Source organism: Aquila chrysaetos, chromosome 18 (genome assembly GCF_900496995.4).
Source record: "Aquila chrysaetos chrysaetos chromosome 18, bAquChr1.4, whole genome shotgun sequence".
Classification (NCBI taxonomy): domain Eukaryota; kingdom Metazoa; phylum Chordata; class Aves; order Accipitriformes; family Accipitridae; genus Aquila; species Aquila chrysaetos.
The window spans coordinates 25,082,501-25,100,000 of NC_044021.1; the positions used below are offsets into that span (position 1 = coordinate 25,082,501).

At 36.0% G+C, this 17,500-nt stretch overlaps 1 protein-coding gene across 2 annotated transcripts in view; it reads left to right on the plus strand.

Annotated features, from left to right (window-relative positions):
- The window catches only part of ATP9B (ATPase phospholipid transporting 9B (putative)), a 171,179-nt gene that overhangs the window by 109,115 nt on the left and 44,564 nt on the right, over positions 1-17,500 (plus strand). For both annotated transcript variants that reach the window (XM_030041747.1, XM_030041748.1), the window contains exons 12-13: positions 6,012-6,172; positions 16,405-16,547. In XM_030041747.1, the coding sequence (XP_029897607.1) occupies positions 6,012-6,172; positions 16,405-16,547 (304 nt within the window). The remainder of the gene's footprint in view (positions 1-6,011; positions 6,173-16,404; positions 16,548-17,500) is intronic.

The following is a 17,500-nucleotide window of genomic DNA, read 5'->3' on the forward strand; positions in this document are numbered from 1 at the left end:
GGAGGGTATGTTACTAATACAGCACAATCCCTATATGGATGCCAGAGTTTAAGGAGCCATTAACCTTTTCAGTTTCTTAATATGTTCTGTGCACATTTGTATCATTCTTCTGTGTGACAAATACATAGCAAAGTCAGAGAACGTATGGTCGCACAGCATTGACTACGGGCACCTTAAGGTGCAAGTCTGTGACTGTATAAAGGTATACGAAGTGTAACTTTTTGCTAAGAAGGAAATATAGTAGTTTCGGCACACAATCTGAATTGTTAAAGCCCTTCGAATAATTCTGAACTTTTCAAACGAAAGGAGGTAAATAAGCGACTGGAAAGGTGCAGTGCTGGGCTGGGGGCTGCGTTCCCGACAGAGAGCTTTGGAAAAGAGTAGCTAGTGCCAACCTTGAGCACCCTCTGCTGCCCAAACTGGACACGGCAGTTCTTTAACTGCCACCACTCTCCTCAGCCTTCAGCCAAATTACAGCAAAATACTGAAATAAGGTAGAGGCAAATATCAAAGATCTGGCTTCCTTGTTAGATGTAAAGACAGATTCTAAAAAGAGACATCAGATTGAAGAATATTTAGAGACATTGGGATAGTTGAGCAAACTGCGAAAGTGTTAATGAAAAGCAGATGCGGTCAACTGGGCGTTAAGAATGGGTCACCTTCAATCTCTCTCATTTTGATCTTTTGAAATGTGATGTTTTATTACAGATACAGTAAAGCATTGGCGTTAGGATAAATCAGGACACAAATTAAAAAGATGACACACTTAAGGTTATGAAATCCGTGGCTAGTGTTTGTCAAAATGAGTGCCTTACTTCAAGCAACTGAAGTTGCCACTATTTAAGTACAGTTGTGGATATAGCTCACTTACAGTTTTTATTTTAGTAGACTGAATTAGAGAGGGCTAAGCACCTCTAAAAACCTGGAGAGGACTTTCAAGTTTCATTCTGAGTATCTAAACTCAGATGATGTTGAGTCTGGAAAGGCAACAATATAAAATGGACAAATAAAGGAGGCAGAGAGAGAAAGAAAGGTTTGAGTCTTCTTTTTCTTTCAGCATTATAGATACTACTAGCTACAAAAGGGAATTTTGTTTCTAAAGTGATTGGGTTATTTCAAACAGATATTATGCGGTTATGAATAGCCTGTTGAAGTAAAAACAGGCAAGTCAGAAGGATAATTTCAAAATGTAATAAGTTTATTTTGCTTTTAACAGTGTTTAAGCCTCTGTTTTTGAATATGCATCAAAACATTAAAAAAACCCCAACATTATCTACTTGCAGCTTACTCTTCTTCCTTTGGATGATATCTGTGTATTTCTTTTTGAGTTTTAAAATATTTCTATTCTTTTAAATGCTTGTCTGTTGGATATGGGCTGGTTTTTGTAAGAATGCAGAAAAGTAATTGTAATTTGTTTCTCTCGGGATACAATTAATGCTAAATATCTAAAAATGTTTCTTGAAGTTAGTGTGGAATAGGTGTAATTCAGTTTCATAAACCTGCAATGTTAACATAATGCCAAATGCTTCGGTTTGTTCAAAGTGATGTTGGGTTGCATTAAAGCTGGCAGGAAGGATGCCTACTTTTTTTGCCAAAGGAGATACAGGAAAAGTTATTGGAATCAAATGGACTATTTTCTGGTTTTTACTTTTGTATAACTCCACTGGTGTGGACTAAATAACTAAACTTTATTTCATTTTTACTAAGGAGAACCCCTCCCACCCCCCCAATTATTGCTCTAATTCTAAAATGAATAAAACTTGTAATAGGTTTTTAGTGCTTCAGAAAATGTTTTCAAGGTTTGTCATTGTTGCTCTTGCAGCTAAACAAGTGATTGGGCTGTTTGAAAATGGATCTGAGAAAGCAGAGGTGTGACTTTTTTAATGAAATGGTCACTTTATATATTTCAGTGTTTTCTTCGCTTTTGCTACCGTTGAATCTACTGCTTAAAAGAACGAGTAAGATATTGATCAAAAAGTGTAGCATACTGTATGCAAGATTTGGTGGGGTTTTCGTTAATCAAGACAGGCTTGTAGAGAAATGTATTTGTCAGACCTTTACTTGAGTACAGTGAATTAAGGAAAGATGCTTCCTAAACTTGAATTCACTTGCTTTACTTGTTTTGATTCATGCTTATATTAGCTTAATGTGGTTATCTGGATTGCTGAGCAGTCAAGAATTTGAATCATAGGAATAACCTTAAAATTAGGAGATCTAACAAAGAAGAAACAATTACAGATTCTGAAGTTGCTGTACCTGGTTTTAGTGTCAAAGATTAAGGTAAACAGGTAATGATGTGTCTATTTAGTCTTTAAACACAGATTAATAATCTATTATTCCTAGGGACTATAGGAAAGGTTTAACAGATTATTGAAGAAAGCCGTAGGGTTACAGATATATGCAGCTAACTGTATATAGTACTCTATATAAAAATTATTTTTTTGTAAATTATGAAATCCATGAATCATTTTTCCTAGGCAACGCTTGGTTTTGTCAGCCCAAAGAAGAAAGCTATATTATTAGAATTTTAGTAATTTTAAATACTTACCTTACTCTTTGCATAGCTGCTTACATCTAGATTTAGACTAGAATTAATGAAAACGTGAATAATTGACTAGTGTTCAAGGTTTAATAAAGTTAAGTTCAGAGCATGGATTAAGAATAGGAAAGAAAATTTTTATGCTTGTGATGCAAATTAAAGCCAAAGTCTATCTCAAACATACATACCATGAAATTTCATTGTCGTCAATATGGTGTTTGTCAGTGCAGAACTGGACTGATTACTGAAATATAATTACCTTTGTGGACGAATTTGGTGGCAGGGGGAAGTATCTCCTAAGATACTTCAGCAATATTAAAGTAGGGCCCTTAAAAAAGGCCTGTTATTTCTAATGCACTTTAAACTGTAATTGAATAAAAAATGACTGCACTGGACTATTTTGAGATATCTTTATCATTGTGCAACATGTAATTATAGAATTTTGCATTTAAATATTCCAGCATAAAAATATTTTCTCATTTTCCAAGTAATACACTTTTTATAATATTAGAGGAATTGTTCTATTACTACAATAATAGTTTCAGAGGATAACCTTTCCCAAAAGTTAAGCATTTAGGGCAGCAATAGCAATATTGCTGTTCGTGTTTGACTTCAGTAGTCAGAAAGGAGGTTTTTTTGTTGCTTTCAACTTTTGCTAATTAAGATTTTTCTTATAAGATAATGACTTATACCTTGTGGTCCAAAATGTGCAGTTTAGCCTTTTAATCATTCCCTCATTCAAAACCAAACTATTTTAAAAACTTATAGGCTTTTTTTGGTGCAGGTAGACAATGCCATACTTTTTATTGATGGTATAAGCCATTATTTTACTGAGAACCATTAGCTATTTAAAACTTCGTGCATAAATTAAAGAGGAGCTAAACGGATTTGCAGTTGTTGCCATTAGTAGCATTTTAGATTATACAGGCAATTATTGTGTTCATTATCGTAGAGCAGCCCCTTTGCAAAACTATTGTGGTTGTCTTAGACATTATGTACAAATTTTCCCTTGGAGAATAAAATTTCCAGTGGTGTGTTTAATTTTGTTAACACAGTTGTTTCAAATAGAACAAATATTATGACAAGTAGAAGAAGATTTGGTTTTCTGATATGGGAAATAGCAATAAATGTGGAAAATTACTCCAATTCTTAAGTCATCTATTTCCTATATTGTCATAATTATTCAGGGTATGATTATTTTCAAAAGGAAAGAAATCACTTTCTTAAGATGGTATATTTTACAAATGCTTTGATAAAATCACAATGTAGTTAAAATTAAGTTTACTCACTTTTTCAGTATTCAGATGAATTCTAGAGAATATTGCTGAATTTCTACATGAAATGTATCTGGATAAGTCAGCAGTGTTTCATTAGTTTGAGTGCAGAAGTTGTTTAAGTGGAAAGGCACAGAATTAAACTAATTAAGTATATTTCAGTACTTTATAGTAACTAATTTTTGAGAAATGGAGAATGCATTTCTATTAAAACTTAGTTTCTTTGTGTGCCTTAAGTAGGCTTTTGCAATTGCCTTCACTTGGCTATAGGAAATGAAACTATTAAAATTGACTACGGCCAATAGTATGATCTACATTAAAAAGGATGACATTATTAGTAACAAACCAAATGTTCTTGAGCAAGAGATTTACTGTGTGAAAATTTTTCATCATCAACTTTTTTATTCTCTTAATATCTCTCCAAACACATTTTGGTTGGATTCCAAACTTAAATTCACATCTGTCTTCATCAATTAGAAAGGTATTAATGCTTTGAATTAGCTACGTATCGGTGTGCAGTGGACTAAATTTAATGTTTCTGTCCAAAAAGTGGCATTCTTTCCAAAGAAGCTCTTTATTCATTTCTATTCTGGGGTGGGGTTTTTACAGAGGGCGGAGGGGGGAGCTGAGGGGAGAGATAGGCTTTCACTACCATGATGCAGGAAAAAAAAGTGTGAGGTAGTGGTTATGCATATTGCAAGACAGTGATTCTTTATTTTATTACAAAAAAAGACCAACTCTAGAAGGCCAGATTAAATCATTCCTTTCACTTTTTAATGGGATTTGGATGAATAGAGTAAAATATGCACTTTGCATTCATTGATAGCATCTTTAGGTTGAGGTAATTGAGTCTTTTTTCCCTGACTGAATGAATAATGACTTCATCTGATCCTCAGCGAGGCCTGAAACTTAGGCTGCCTTTGTCAACGCAAAAAGATCTGGGCTTTGAAACATGCTCTACTTCCCTGGCTTAATTTTTCTTCATTTTAATCCAAAAACCTATTTTTCTCAATAATTCAAGCATAAACTATGTAGTAGTTGAAGCAGCGGAAATTGCAAGATATTTGTCCTCGTTGTGCTGCTTTTTAAATGCAGCTGATAAATCAGCCGCTGTGGTCTTCAGCTGCCTGGTTCTCTAGGGAAGGGACAGCCCGTGTGTAAGCAAGATTGCTGGAATTTTTAAGAACTATATTTAAAGCGGTTCTTTTGCAGACTGTTTGTTATCTAAGGAAGTGTTATGTTTTACTGGTCTTACTGGCAAGACTTGGAGATAAAAGGGGCATCCGTGATGGGGCCTAGGAAACTCTTCCTGACATAATTTTCCCACATATTTTACTGACTACAAGAGCATCCCAAAAAGCGGGGTATATATACTTAGCTTACAGCATACATTATTGAAATGGTGAGAGTCTTAGTTACATAGCTTAAAAATATTTTTTTCATGAGAAACAGTAGATGAAAGAGAGCCTCTCAGTGTTTTTGCTAAAATGTTTCTAAATCAAATACCTTTTTACTCATGAAAAGTTGAAGCTCTGTTTTACTATTTTGGTTTGAAAATGGATATTCCACTTGATTGTTGTTGTTTATTATTATGTTGAATAACTGAAAGCTTCATACAATTAAAAATTATTTCCATGAAATTAGGTCAGATTTACAGACCCCTTTGGGAGTGTAGTTACAAGTTACAGTACACTAGTTTTGTGAATGAGAAGGTAGCTCTGTCACGTTTGTCTGTTGATTCTTGAATCTACCAGGTTTTTGATCTTCTAGCAGTAAACGAGCAGCAGCTACCCTACAAATATACAGTGCCAGCATTTTTGCTGCATGCGTGACAGAAGGGAAGCGTTCCTGCTCATTTGTTGATCTTTAATTGTCTTTTCTCCTTGCCCTCCTGTGTTCCTGTCCTGGATCAGGGGATGGGGGAGAGACGTGTGAGATGTAAAGGCATTCCAAAGGCCCGGCTGGGACAGTTCGCACTCGTTCTGGGAGTTGTCATTGTCCTGTAACCACGGACCATCTCTTGCACGCCAGCATAGGAACAATAACCAATTCAGTTATCAAAATGCAGTTAATTGTTACAAGTGCATGGATTTTTAATAGGTAGGAATAAAAAAGCCAATAATACCTGATTGTTTGCACTGCAAAGTGTCAGTTGAAGAAAAAGCAATGACTAACTTGATTTATACTTCTTCCTCTAGGTTGGCTTGCTGGATCTGGAGCTGAATCAACTGACCAAAGCCCTGTTTTTGGCTTTAGTCGCACTATCAGTTGTTATGGTAACCTTGCAAGGATTTGTAGGCCCATGGTATCGCAACCTTTTCCGGTTCCTCCTCCTGTTTTCCTATATCATCCCGATCAGGTATGTATAAGACTGAAAGAAAAACACAGATGTCTAATTTCACTGAATGTGGCTTTCTTGAAATTTATACTTGCTTCTCATTGAGAAGGAAATTGATCTTATCAGGAAGCTGAAGGAGAAGGTGCCAACAAATCTGCTGATTCTTGACGGATCACTGTACAGAAAACAATACTGTTGTATTTTTTTGTATAATGTTAATCTTGCTGGAGTAATCAGGTTATCTAATCCTTTACTAGCATAAATTTATTAATAAGGATACAATCTTGGTATATCTGAGAACGTGGTTTTAGGAAACATGCATTTAAATGAACTGTTAGATATTTTTATTTATTTTATTTATTATTTAGGAATTTTATTGTTAATGCCTTAAATACTGAAAAGGTTCTATTTCTCTGGTTAAAATACAGACCTTTTACTACAACAATGATTAATTTAAATTGGCTGAATAATGTAGGTGCACTTTTGCAATGAGAGGACTTTTAACACGTGTAACCAAGTAGAGACTTGCCCTGAATTAATTAATTCATTAAGCATGAGTACTGTATATTCAAATTGCAGATAAACTGGAACAGGAAATAATACCCATGTGTGTAATCAAGTCTTCTGTGGACACAGAAGTGAGAACACTGACTCTGAAATGAATTTATTTTTTTTTCCCCTGAGTGGGTATTTCCTTTACAAAATGGAAATATTCTCTCCTGTTAAAATACCCAGTGTTTAGATTAAGGTGATTGTTAATTTTAGATGCTCTCTGAAACTCTTCAGTTTGAGATATGTCATTCAATAAGCCCAGTGGCTAGCTGCAGAGTTAGCAGCAACTAAACCGTAGACAGGTTTAAGACCTATCTCCGCAGGTTTGCACACAATATTTAAATTCATGTAGTATTAAAAAAAAAAAAAAAAAACCAACAAAAAAAAAAAAGAGGATTTCATTAGGTAGTTAATCTAAGCTTACATGATTTATGTGTTACTGTGTTCACATTTTTTAAGTACGTGTCTATGTGAAGGAAAGTCTATCTTATTTGACCAATTTGATGCTCGGGAAGTATCTGTCTTAAGGTTTTATAACTTAAAGGACCTGTATTTTCATACTATTTTTGTGTTGCAAGACTGACTGATTCTGTTGGGAAGTTGAAGGAGAAGGTTCCAGCAAATCCCCTGGGGAGTTGAGGAGATCTCATTGTAGAAACTAGTCATCTTAGAACAGTTTCCACTTCCTTTAACTGGCTCTTGTTTTTTATTTACACGTTTGTATTTCAATGTTGTGATTTCTAAACACTATTGTTGTCGTAACTCCCTTACTGCTTGTATGATGCTGCTGTTCAGGTCATGTCGTCATTTGCCCCGTACCCACACAGTTACTGAGTATTAAGTAACTTTTCCATGTGAAGAGGCAAAAAGTGCTGCATTCAAGTGATAAGTAAAGTCTGCGTATTGCTGAAAGACGCACTTAATCATCAAAGACATGTAGGGGAAAGGAAAAATGAGCTAAGAGCATAAAGGATCACTTGTCAGTCACCATGTTCTTCCATAATAAACATACTAAGCCAAAACTTATTAAAATGGTTAAAGGACAGATATATCTTTGTTACTAGATGCCAGAGGATTAAGAGTATATAGGTGGTGTAAGTAAATTTGACTCTATATTGACAGTTCAACATACTCCACTGAAAAACATGTTGATTGAGCAGCTCATTTTCAACTTAAGAGTTGTTTAGTGGACTTGTGGGATAGTTCTTTTCCAAAAATAATTTCTAGGATACACCTAATCCCATTTTTCAATTGCTTGTGGGAGATAATATTCAAAGTGGAAGTAGTAGAAAATGTGATTGGTTTAGTTTTGAGATGGACCATATAGTTACTCTATGGAAGATCAGATAGGAATCTATCAGAGAATGCTTTTTTCTCTAGAGTTTTATCTTATTTCTATACCAAGTTTTCTTCAACTCAGATCATTCGTATACAGGGTCACTTCCCACACTGGCAGCAAAATAAACAACTCCAGTCATGCTGCTGTTCAAATACAACTACACTTCTCTTCCTCTCTTCTGGATGTTAAGTATGGAAATAACTTATTCTTTAGGCTGTATTTGGAGTGTGAACTCTTGGAGATGAAAATTACAAGACTAATGATGCTGGAGCACCAGGTGTTGTGTCCTCTCATTATTTTTAAAATAGCTATATGGGGGAAATAATGAACTTTTCACAGGTAAAGGAAATGAGCGTGGGAGAGTAGGATTGACTGGTAGAGGCAAAGCATATCTGAACTCATGCACGCATGAAATGTGTTGATTGATGGTTTTAGAGAATTCAGGAAGTTTCTAAATACAGAGCTTTTTTGCAGTTGTGTTTGGCTTTTGGTTTGCAGGGCAAGGGAAATTCCAGGTATGCAATAAAAATAATTTTCCATGGCCAGACATGTTTGGTGAAGATCGTCAGGAGGAGGTAGCTAACTGTTAGCAGAGTTTAACTGATCTCTGCACAGTATGTCCTATAAGTAATAGGAAGAGGACCTTTTTTTTTTTTTTTTTTGCCCTGGGAACAGCTAGTTCCTTGTGATTCAGCTGCATCCTCAATATTCCTCTAGATCAATGTTGCTTCACTGTGTGAAGGGTATTAACCGTGGGGCATGTAAGACTTCAGAAGCATAAACATAAAGCAACTGTAAAAAAAAACCCCAACACAACCAAACAAAAACTACCCCAACAACCAACACCCCCCCAAAAAAAATCCCAGCCAGCAGCATTGCACACATTCTGTAGTGTACAAGGAATCAAGCAAAATGGAGAAAAAGTAGTAGTAAACAAACATTGAAAGCTTAGCCCAGCTGTTAAGTGCTTGTAAGTTAGAACTATTATGCACAAAATGTGTTGAACAGCCCCATACCCCCAGAAATGTTTGGCCCTTAAATAATGACTCTTCTCTAATTGACGTTTCTTCTTCCCCTTTGGAGGAAGCATAGCCCAGGGAGCCTCTGTAGGCAATCTGTCTCTCTACAAAGTTAATCTATTTGAATTTCTTAAAATTTATTGGGAAAGGAGCATAGAAAGCAGTCCTTGACAGACTATCTAAACCAAAATAAATCTCTCCAGGATTATGCTCACTCATTCTCTGAGTTTTTCCATGTTCCTCTGTATTCTTAGGCTTTTTTCTAGTTGGCTCTAGCCAGTTTGAGATGCATTAATGCCTATCCATAGGTTCCTCCAGTGTCACTGAGACCATTTCATTACTTGTTTTAAATAAAATCATTGATTGAAATACATTCTCCACTAGTTTATGAGATCTTGCCTGACTATGTCACCTAGTGCAGTTATCACATAGCAGGCTGGGGGAGCGTGTCCTCAGATATCCATGCTGCTGCTCTTTGTGATACCAGCGTGGAAGTTCTTAGGCCTGTGGTGTTTCCTTTTCTCTTTTTTTTTTTTTTTTTTTTTAAATAGTAAGGTCCTTTTGTTGAACAACTTGTATTTTTTTTTGATTGTTTATTTTTTGAATGACAAAGGGCAGAGGGCAAAACCAGTCACACTAATGAAAACTCAGCACCTCAGGCAGAGGAAGATGAGGTAAAGCTTTGTCATTGTTATACTATCTTGTACCTGGTTACCCAGTTTGACTCTCTTACTGTGATTCTTTTTGGTTTCCCCCCAAAAAATGTAGCCAGGAAAGTTGGGGTGGGTTTTTTTTCAAGATAATTTAGGCTTAGCCAGGCAGTGTTCAGCAAAATTACTGCCTCACGTACACAGGCATGTGAGTCCTGTAGCTGTACGTGCTTCTGCCTAGCTGTTAAGAAACGTAGAGGATTTACCATAAAATGATAAGGTATTGACTGGGGATCTGTAAAAATACGTATGGTCCAGGCTCTATATTTAGTAGCAGTTTAAAGCTGGATTGACAGGGGCTTTATCAGCTATCTTTTTAGGAGGATCCTTTAGTTTTGGCGTACACAGAAGCTGAAATGTCTTTTATCCTTGCCTTCAGACACCCCAAGGCTCCTGAGCACAGAGCCATTCTGCCAAAATAAGCTGTCCCAAACGTCTGGAAGGAACTGCCTTGAACTTAAGTGGTAAAGTTTTGGGGCACTACCTGGCTCCCGGCTGCTTTTTTCTGGGTCTTTAAGAGGAACATTTAAAGAAGGTCATTCAAGTTATGTCAGTCTGTTTTCAGTGGGCAGTGAGGAAAACACTGCTAGGGAGTCTTGTATCTGAAATTCATTAATAGCCAATCAAATCCCAGATCATACAAATATGAAAAAGGAGGTTTTATTCAGTGTGCTGCTGTGTATTCCTGAGATCCAGGGAACTCACACCTATGCAGGGCTGTAATGCCTATCTAACAGCAGCAAGCAGCTATGCTGCTTTCAATCATATTGCAGTTTGTGCTGTCCCTGCTGGAGTTCTAATCTGTATAACCTGTAGATGAGAGAGTATCAGTATATGTAGTCTCACATATCCAGGCAGAATATATTTTAGATACATGATGCAAAGCTTTCAGTGTGGAAGAGCTAAAGAGCTGCTCATAAAGTAGTTTAAGCAGTCCTTATAAACGTGTATTATGCTTCTATACCATACCATGATATATAATGCAATCTATATAGAGACTGAAAAGTACTATATGAAGCTTCTTGGTGTTTTACAAACTAATTTTGACTTCTTCATGCAACAGGAGCTATGGTGTGTGTCTCTCATGCTAAGAGTAAGTCTTATGCTGCCCAGTATGGTGCCGTACTACTGCCTGAGCTAGCTTTATGCTTTTCTTACAATGTCTGATATTCATGCTACATAGAGAAAGCACAACCAGTTTTTAAAAAAGTCATTTTTTAACTGATGTATTGCAGTAGATCTTTTTCGTTTCTAACCTTGCAACATTGCCTGTTTGCTCCTAGTTTTTTTTCTGTTTTTAATCTAATAGTGTTACAGTAAGTAATGCCAAATTTGTCTGGAATACACTAAAAATATTCGTGTTTTAAAAATTTTTTCTCTTAGACATCTAGTGTCAATATTGTTGCCCTTGTGCAAGAGGCTTAATGAAAGAAGGCATCTGACCTGATAAATGTGAAAATAACAAAGAAACATTTTTAATAGGAAGTAATTATTGTTATTCTGAACTGCATATGCCACATCTCTTGTGCCAAGGTGCTCGTTTGACATGCATTCTATTTGTATTTTGGACTCTGCTGTGTTTTCAGCCTGTAAGAAATTCATAGATTAATTTTCTCATTAATTATTCCCCAGATTTCCTCCTGAGGTTTTAAGTTCTACCTATGTTACAACATCTAATTAGCTGTACCTAGGTTGCATGTGGCCCTTGAAAAACCGCATGTGCCACAGTCGCTATAGCAATACAGGGTTGATACGCATTTTTTTGCCACACATATTTAAGCACAAATGTGTGGGATTGAGTTCTCTTTTAAAGTTACATTCATTGCCTGGGTTTTATGTACAGTGTTATGTGTACCTTCTTTCATTTCCTTTTATATGCTTACATAGTAGACAAAATTTAGAAAAATTAGTCCAAGAGAACTACTGAGACCAATTATGAAGCAAACAAGAACACAGATCTGAGGCTTTTCTTTGGAGTATCAGACAGATAGCAGAGAAAACTAAATAAAAATGTATATAGTGGGCTAATCACAAAGGGAGTGTTATATTGAAATTTCATCTCCAAATAAAATACAGGAGAAGGGGAATTAGGAAAAAATAAAGGGATGAGCTATGGGTTGATTTTTTATTTATTTAGCTCTTGATAGAATATTGTGTTTAAAAGAAGTAACTTCTGTTTTGTTCTATTTTTATTTGTTTAGTGCCAGCTAATAGAAGTTGTCAGGCTCCAAAAATCACTTTCTGTGAAGATTTAACTTTCCAGGCATGTTGAAGTTAAAACACTCTTGGTTGTTTCTTGACCAGTAACATTAAAATTACTCCATATTGTTTTCTAGATTGTAAATAATGTGTATATCTGTGTATAGTTTAAGGCTGTTTCAAGAGTTAGGGATATAGGAAGGTTAAGGGGTATAGCCATAGGGGATTGGGTACAGTTTTGGGTACTAACATGACCCAAATATGATTTTCAGTATTTCACTTAGAAAGAAGCCCTGAAAGTAAAAAGATTGCATCTCAATTACTTCATTTATTTCAAAAATTGGATACCACTACAGGTGCTCATACTGCATCTGGAATTTTGACAGGGCTTTGGTTTTTGCTATGAAACTTCTGCTTATATACAGAGCTTCTCAGGAAGTTCTTCCTGCCCACCAAAGCTTGAGTAAAACTATCATACGATTTTGATTCAAACTCATACTTGAATTTTATTAGGCATGGTATCACTGTTCACAAAATTGTCTTTGCTAACTTCATTACGTCTTGATTGCTTTTCACTGAGTCGTGAAAGGCAGAATGTTTCTGGAGTTTCTAAATGTATTTGTCTGAAACTTTCTCAATGAAGGCCCTTGCTTATTGGCAAATGTGTCTATTTTGGCTAAAAAACAAAATCAGAAATCTTTATAAAGGGACCTAATGTCATTATCATTTGGGAGAAAATGAAGTTCAGAAGTCCTGTACATATTAATTTGTTTAACCTAAAACACTACTGATGTTTTTGAGGGAATAAAAGCAAAAGTATCTGGTTTTAACTAGTAGTAAAAAGAAGTGTGGATTCTGAAATGTGTTGTTGATTTGTTCTGAAGCTGAATTGCAGAGAAACGCCATGCTGGCTCTTAGTAGAATAAATCCCCAAGTTGGATAAAAGTTGCCTTAGGTTTGCCTGCTCTAGGGTAACTAGTGCTGATGTTGAGCGACAAGAAACTTCACGCTATTTTGTTCGCTAAATATGCCTGTTCTCTGCAATCAATATTAACATACTGTGTCTGAAGATTGCATGTTAATTGGTTTGCTAAAAATTAGTGTTACTAATGCAACGATGTGCTAATGCTACGTGTGATGCTGTTCTGGGCATTAATAACTGATATGTATGGAGTCTAAAATCGGATGAAATTGAGAAGGATTTAAAAACTGGTGAATTTAAAATGTTTTTGGTTCTATAACAAGGTTTCTTAAAGTCCACAAAGGATAATATTGTCAGGCACTACAATAGCTTGGTGTTGAGTAAGCTTAGTATCTCCTTGTTTTATTGTGTAAAAATTCTTGGACTTTTCAGTCAAGTATTTCTATCCGTTCCTGTGAAGCTCTGTTGGAGAGACTTCTAGTTTTGAAAGCAAACTCAGTATTAACAGGCCTCCATCATTTTTAGTGTTAACGGCAGTGTCCGTAATGTGCTAGGTGATGGCTACAATGATTTCAAAGACAGAATTTTCCCCTAAGACAACAAGCACTAAGTGAAGGAAGTCAGAGCAGGATCCAGTGTACAAATTTTAGAATTAATACTAAAAATGCATCTATAGCCCTCATTTTTTGATTGTTCTTTTTTATTATTATTATTTTATTCCTGTTTAATTCCTTATTCATCTTAACAATTCAAGCATGTACTCAATATCTCTCTGTGTGCCAGAAAGCTGTCTTGGAGAGTCATTGGGGAGATGTTATTTATCTGGAGGCCAGTGGTGCCAGCTTTCTATTACGTCCATCAGCATAAAGGGGGTACACTTTGTTCCATGTAGTGCATGCTGGAAAGCTGGAGTAATTCCTAAAATGCCTCGATGCTTTGAAATACAGATTTCTCCTCACCACTCAGCAAGAGAAGCTCTTTTTTTTTTTTCCCCTTATCTTTAAATTATATTTAAGTGAGATTATAATTAAATTCATGTAGAGAGTGTTTAGAACATCAAAACCAGGGTAACACACATGCTTATAAAACATGCAAGTGAAGATGGGAACTGCACTTCAGCTTTGAGAGACTTTTCTGATTTAATCTTGCTGAAGTACAGTTTTTGCTATCTGGATGACTTTGTAGGTCTCCATTGGTAGAGCAGCCATGTGGATTTCTCTCTGTGTGCCATGTACCTGAGATTGCAGCTCTTAAATAGAGCTTTTATCACAGAATTCCTGTCTCGGTTGCCCAGGCAGAAAAAAACTATTTATAGCCCAAATGCCTCTTTGAAGTAGTGTGATGAGCAGCTTTCATCCTTCACTTACTCTGCTTACTCCTGGCTGTTCTTAAATAAAGTAAGTGTGCTCGTGTTTCTCTTCTCAAGCTAGTCAGCATCCTTTGTACTTGGCAGGCTAACTAGCAGGTTCCCTTCCCGTAGAGTAGTAAATCTTTTGCTGTTCCTTCTGTTGACTAATACATATCTCAGTGTAAAGTGTGTTACATTGATTCTTATATTCTAACTCTGCAAGTTAACAGATATACATCATACAAATACTGGTTGCTCAGTACTCGCTCTGGATTGAGTAAGACAGCGTAAAACTGTAGTTAACCAGTGTGAGGCAAGTGACTTCCAGTATTTTTCTCCTTGTTACACTGTAGCATTTTCAATAAAAAGAATCTGGTAGAGTCCTTCCTCTGTTGTCTGTCCTAATTTTTTTTTTTTACATTTATTTGTGTGTCTGAAGGCAGCTGAAATTAGGTATGATACTGCAAAACTAATTGGGGTATATCACCAGGTAAAAGGATAGTTTCCTGCTGATGATGATTTTAATGGGAAAATAAGAGCTAGGTAAAGAACAAAAGACCGTCTTGAATGGTCAAGTATCTTGTATCAAAAAGGCTTGTTTCTTTTTGTGCTGGAACATGTGTTGTCTTCTGCTGTACAAAGGGGAAGGAAGGAGGGGATGTGGAATAAACTGAATTTTTTCAGTGTGCGTTGAAATTTCAGATGTTCTCACAATTCTAGTTAAATGCATCTCTTCTTTATGGGGTATTGCAGTTTGTGACTCACTGTTCCCTTTGCTGTTAGCTCAGATAATTCACAATCAATCTGTCGCTGTGATTGCAAGAGGACAGACAAAAACTGTTGGTGGCTGCTGTTTTGGTTATGCTGTAAAGCAGCACTTCTGGACTGTTAAAAAAGTTCTGAAGAGCGTTAGCAGTATTTTGACCTTGATAGATACCTTTGAACAGTTTTAAGAGTCATGTTCCTCTAAACCTGTTACTGAACTTGGGACTCTGAGTCCTGTGCCCTGGGCAAGTTAGCTTACAAATAGTCCACGTAGCCACTTTCCTAGCTGTTTTTTCAGTATTTCTGTTAGAGCAGAGTCAACAGCAATGAACATGTGCCTATTCCTTAGTCACTGTTCCTCTGACGTGGTAGCAGGAACGTGGTGAATAGCTAAAGGAGAGTAGCGTGTTAAAGTTTTAGATCAAGGTGGCATAGAGTTTTGAGTTGGAGCATTTATTTTGGGGGAAGAGCATTGTCATTAAAGGTATCTATGACCAGCATGAGTGAAGACTTTTTTATTATAACATAGGAATACAAGGGCAATTGATTCTTGTATGACGTAGACATGGAAATATTAACCAAAAAAAATATGCAGACACCGAGTGAACTGGAAAAAAATACTTTTGATTTTGCACTTCTTTAATCAGGAAAACTTGCTGCAAATTACAGTTTCTAGTACAGAGCTACCCAGAGGTTCCTTATTGCTGCTGGCAGTAGCAACTGCAGCCCGCATGTTATCACATGAGGGTACGTTTCACTGCTTGGGCACTGTTCTCTTTTTGCAGTAGAGAGCCTGTGTAACTATATTTTGGGAAGGACAAGCAGCATTGTTGATTGGTTGTGGTGGGAAAGAGAAGTTGACAAATATAGTTGTACTTTCCTAAAGAAAAATAATTTTTTGAAAAAACAGTGACTTGAAGAGGTACAAAAATATTTGTACTTTCACATCATAAAGAAAACGTAGGTGGTGGGTTTTGGGGTTTTTTTGGTTTGGTTTTTTTTTTTTTTTGACAGATAAAAACTGTGACTTGAATAGCGATCTGGTCTTGTTGATAAAGTGTGTATAATAATCTCATCTGTGTAAGTGTAGTAATGTAATTCTGTCAAGAATCTCCACAAAGTCTTGCAATCTGTCTCATGGAGAAGGCATGGTATTGCATTTGTTTGTATTGCAGTAGCTTCTAAAAGTCTGTGATGGAGCCTGAATTTCTAATGTGATATGTACTCTACAAACACATAACAAAAGCATTGTTCCAAAATTTTTGTTGCGTATAGTTTTAAGTTTGGTTTTGGTTTTTTTTTCAGGTATCCTAAAAAGAGCTTCTAGTTTTATTTTTATGGTTATAACTTTCACTTTGCCTACTATTCACACTGATTATGGTATAAATTTCCTTTGCAGTTTACGTGTGAACTTGGACATGGGTAAGGCAGCCTATGGGTGGATGATTATGAAAGATGACAATATTCCTGGAACAGTTGTTCGAACTAGCACCATACCAGAAGAGTTGGGACGATTAGTTTATTTACTAACGGATAAAACAGGTATATCAGGTTACAATTCTGAAATATGATGACTTTTATAAAATTTCTAAACTTTATTCTATATTTGAATATGTTAATGTAAGAGTAGATTTAGACTACTGATTTTTATTTTTCAGTAAAAATTTTAAGCATGTGTGTAAGGACTTTGTACCAGTACCAACAGGCTTAGGTAGGCCAGTACTTCCATGTGGAAGTCAGTATTTGGCAGTAATCTCATTTATTCCGGTGGGAACACTCCTGCTATAGTAACAGTACACTGGATAGCATTAGTAAGAGTACTATATATCTTACTCCGAAAAGACTCTGGGTTAGCACTCAGGATGCTATTTTATTCTGCACCTCATTTCTACTGCAATATTGTACGATAGTAACAGTGAAGAACGGCCTTCAATAGAGCAAGTCATTTCCAAAACAAGTCATAAGATCAGCCTCCAACGTGACATCTGTTATCCCCATGAAGTTAGTTGCTCTTTACGTTACAAAGACCAGTTCTAGAGCTGTTGTATGATTTCATCTTCATAACTGTAACCTGTTACTATACCTGACCTGGTATGCTGGAAAGCCCAACCCTTACCAGGATCAGAAGGTAGGTAAGTGTGTGAAGTAGTAATAGTTTGCACTATGCTGCTGTCTGCCATTATGACTGAAACTTGTTACAGTCTTACTATGCTCTTAATTCTGGATGTATTTAAGGAATCTTAAAGTTTATTTTGGAAAAGATCATAATAAATAACAAGTTAAGTTCCGTAGCAACTGACAGTGTTTCTTCTCCTTTCTTGGTTCTTTCCCGAGATTGAATAAATCAGTTCTGGTAGACATACAGTTTTTTAAGAAGCTGAACTTTTGAATTGAGAAAGTTGTTTATCAAAGAGCTGAAGAAATTTTTTAGTGGTTTTAAGTAAAATATAGTTCAAAATGGTGAGAAAGTGTTTGGGAGGGGGGCAGGGGTTGGC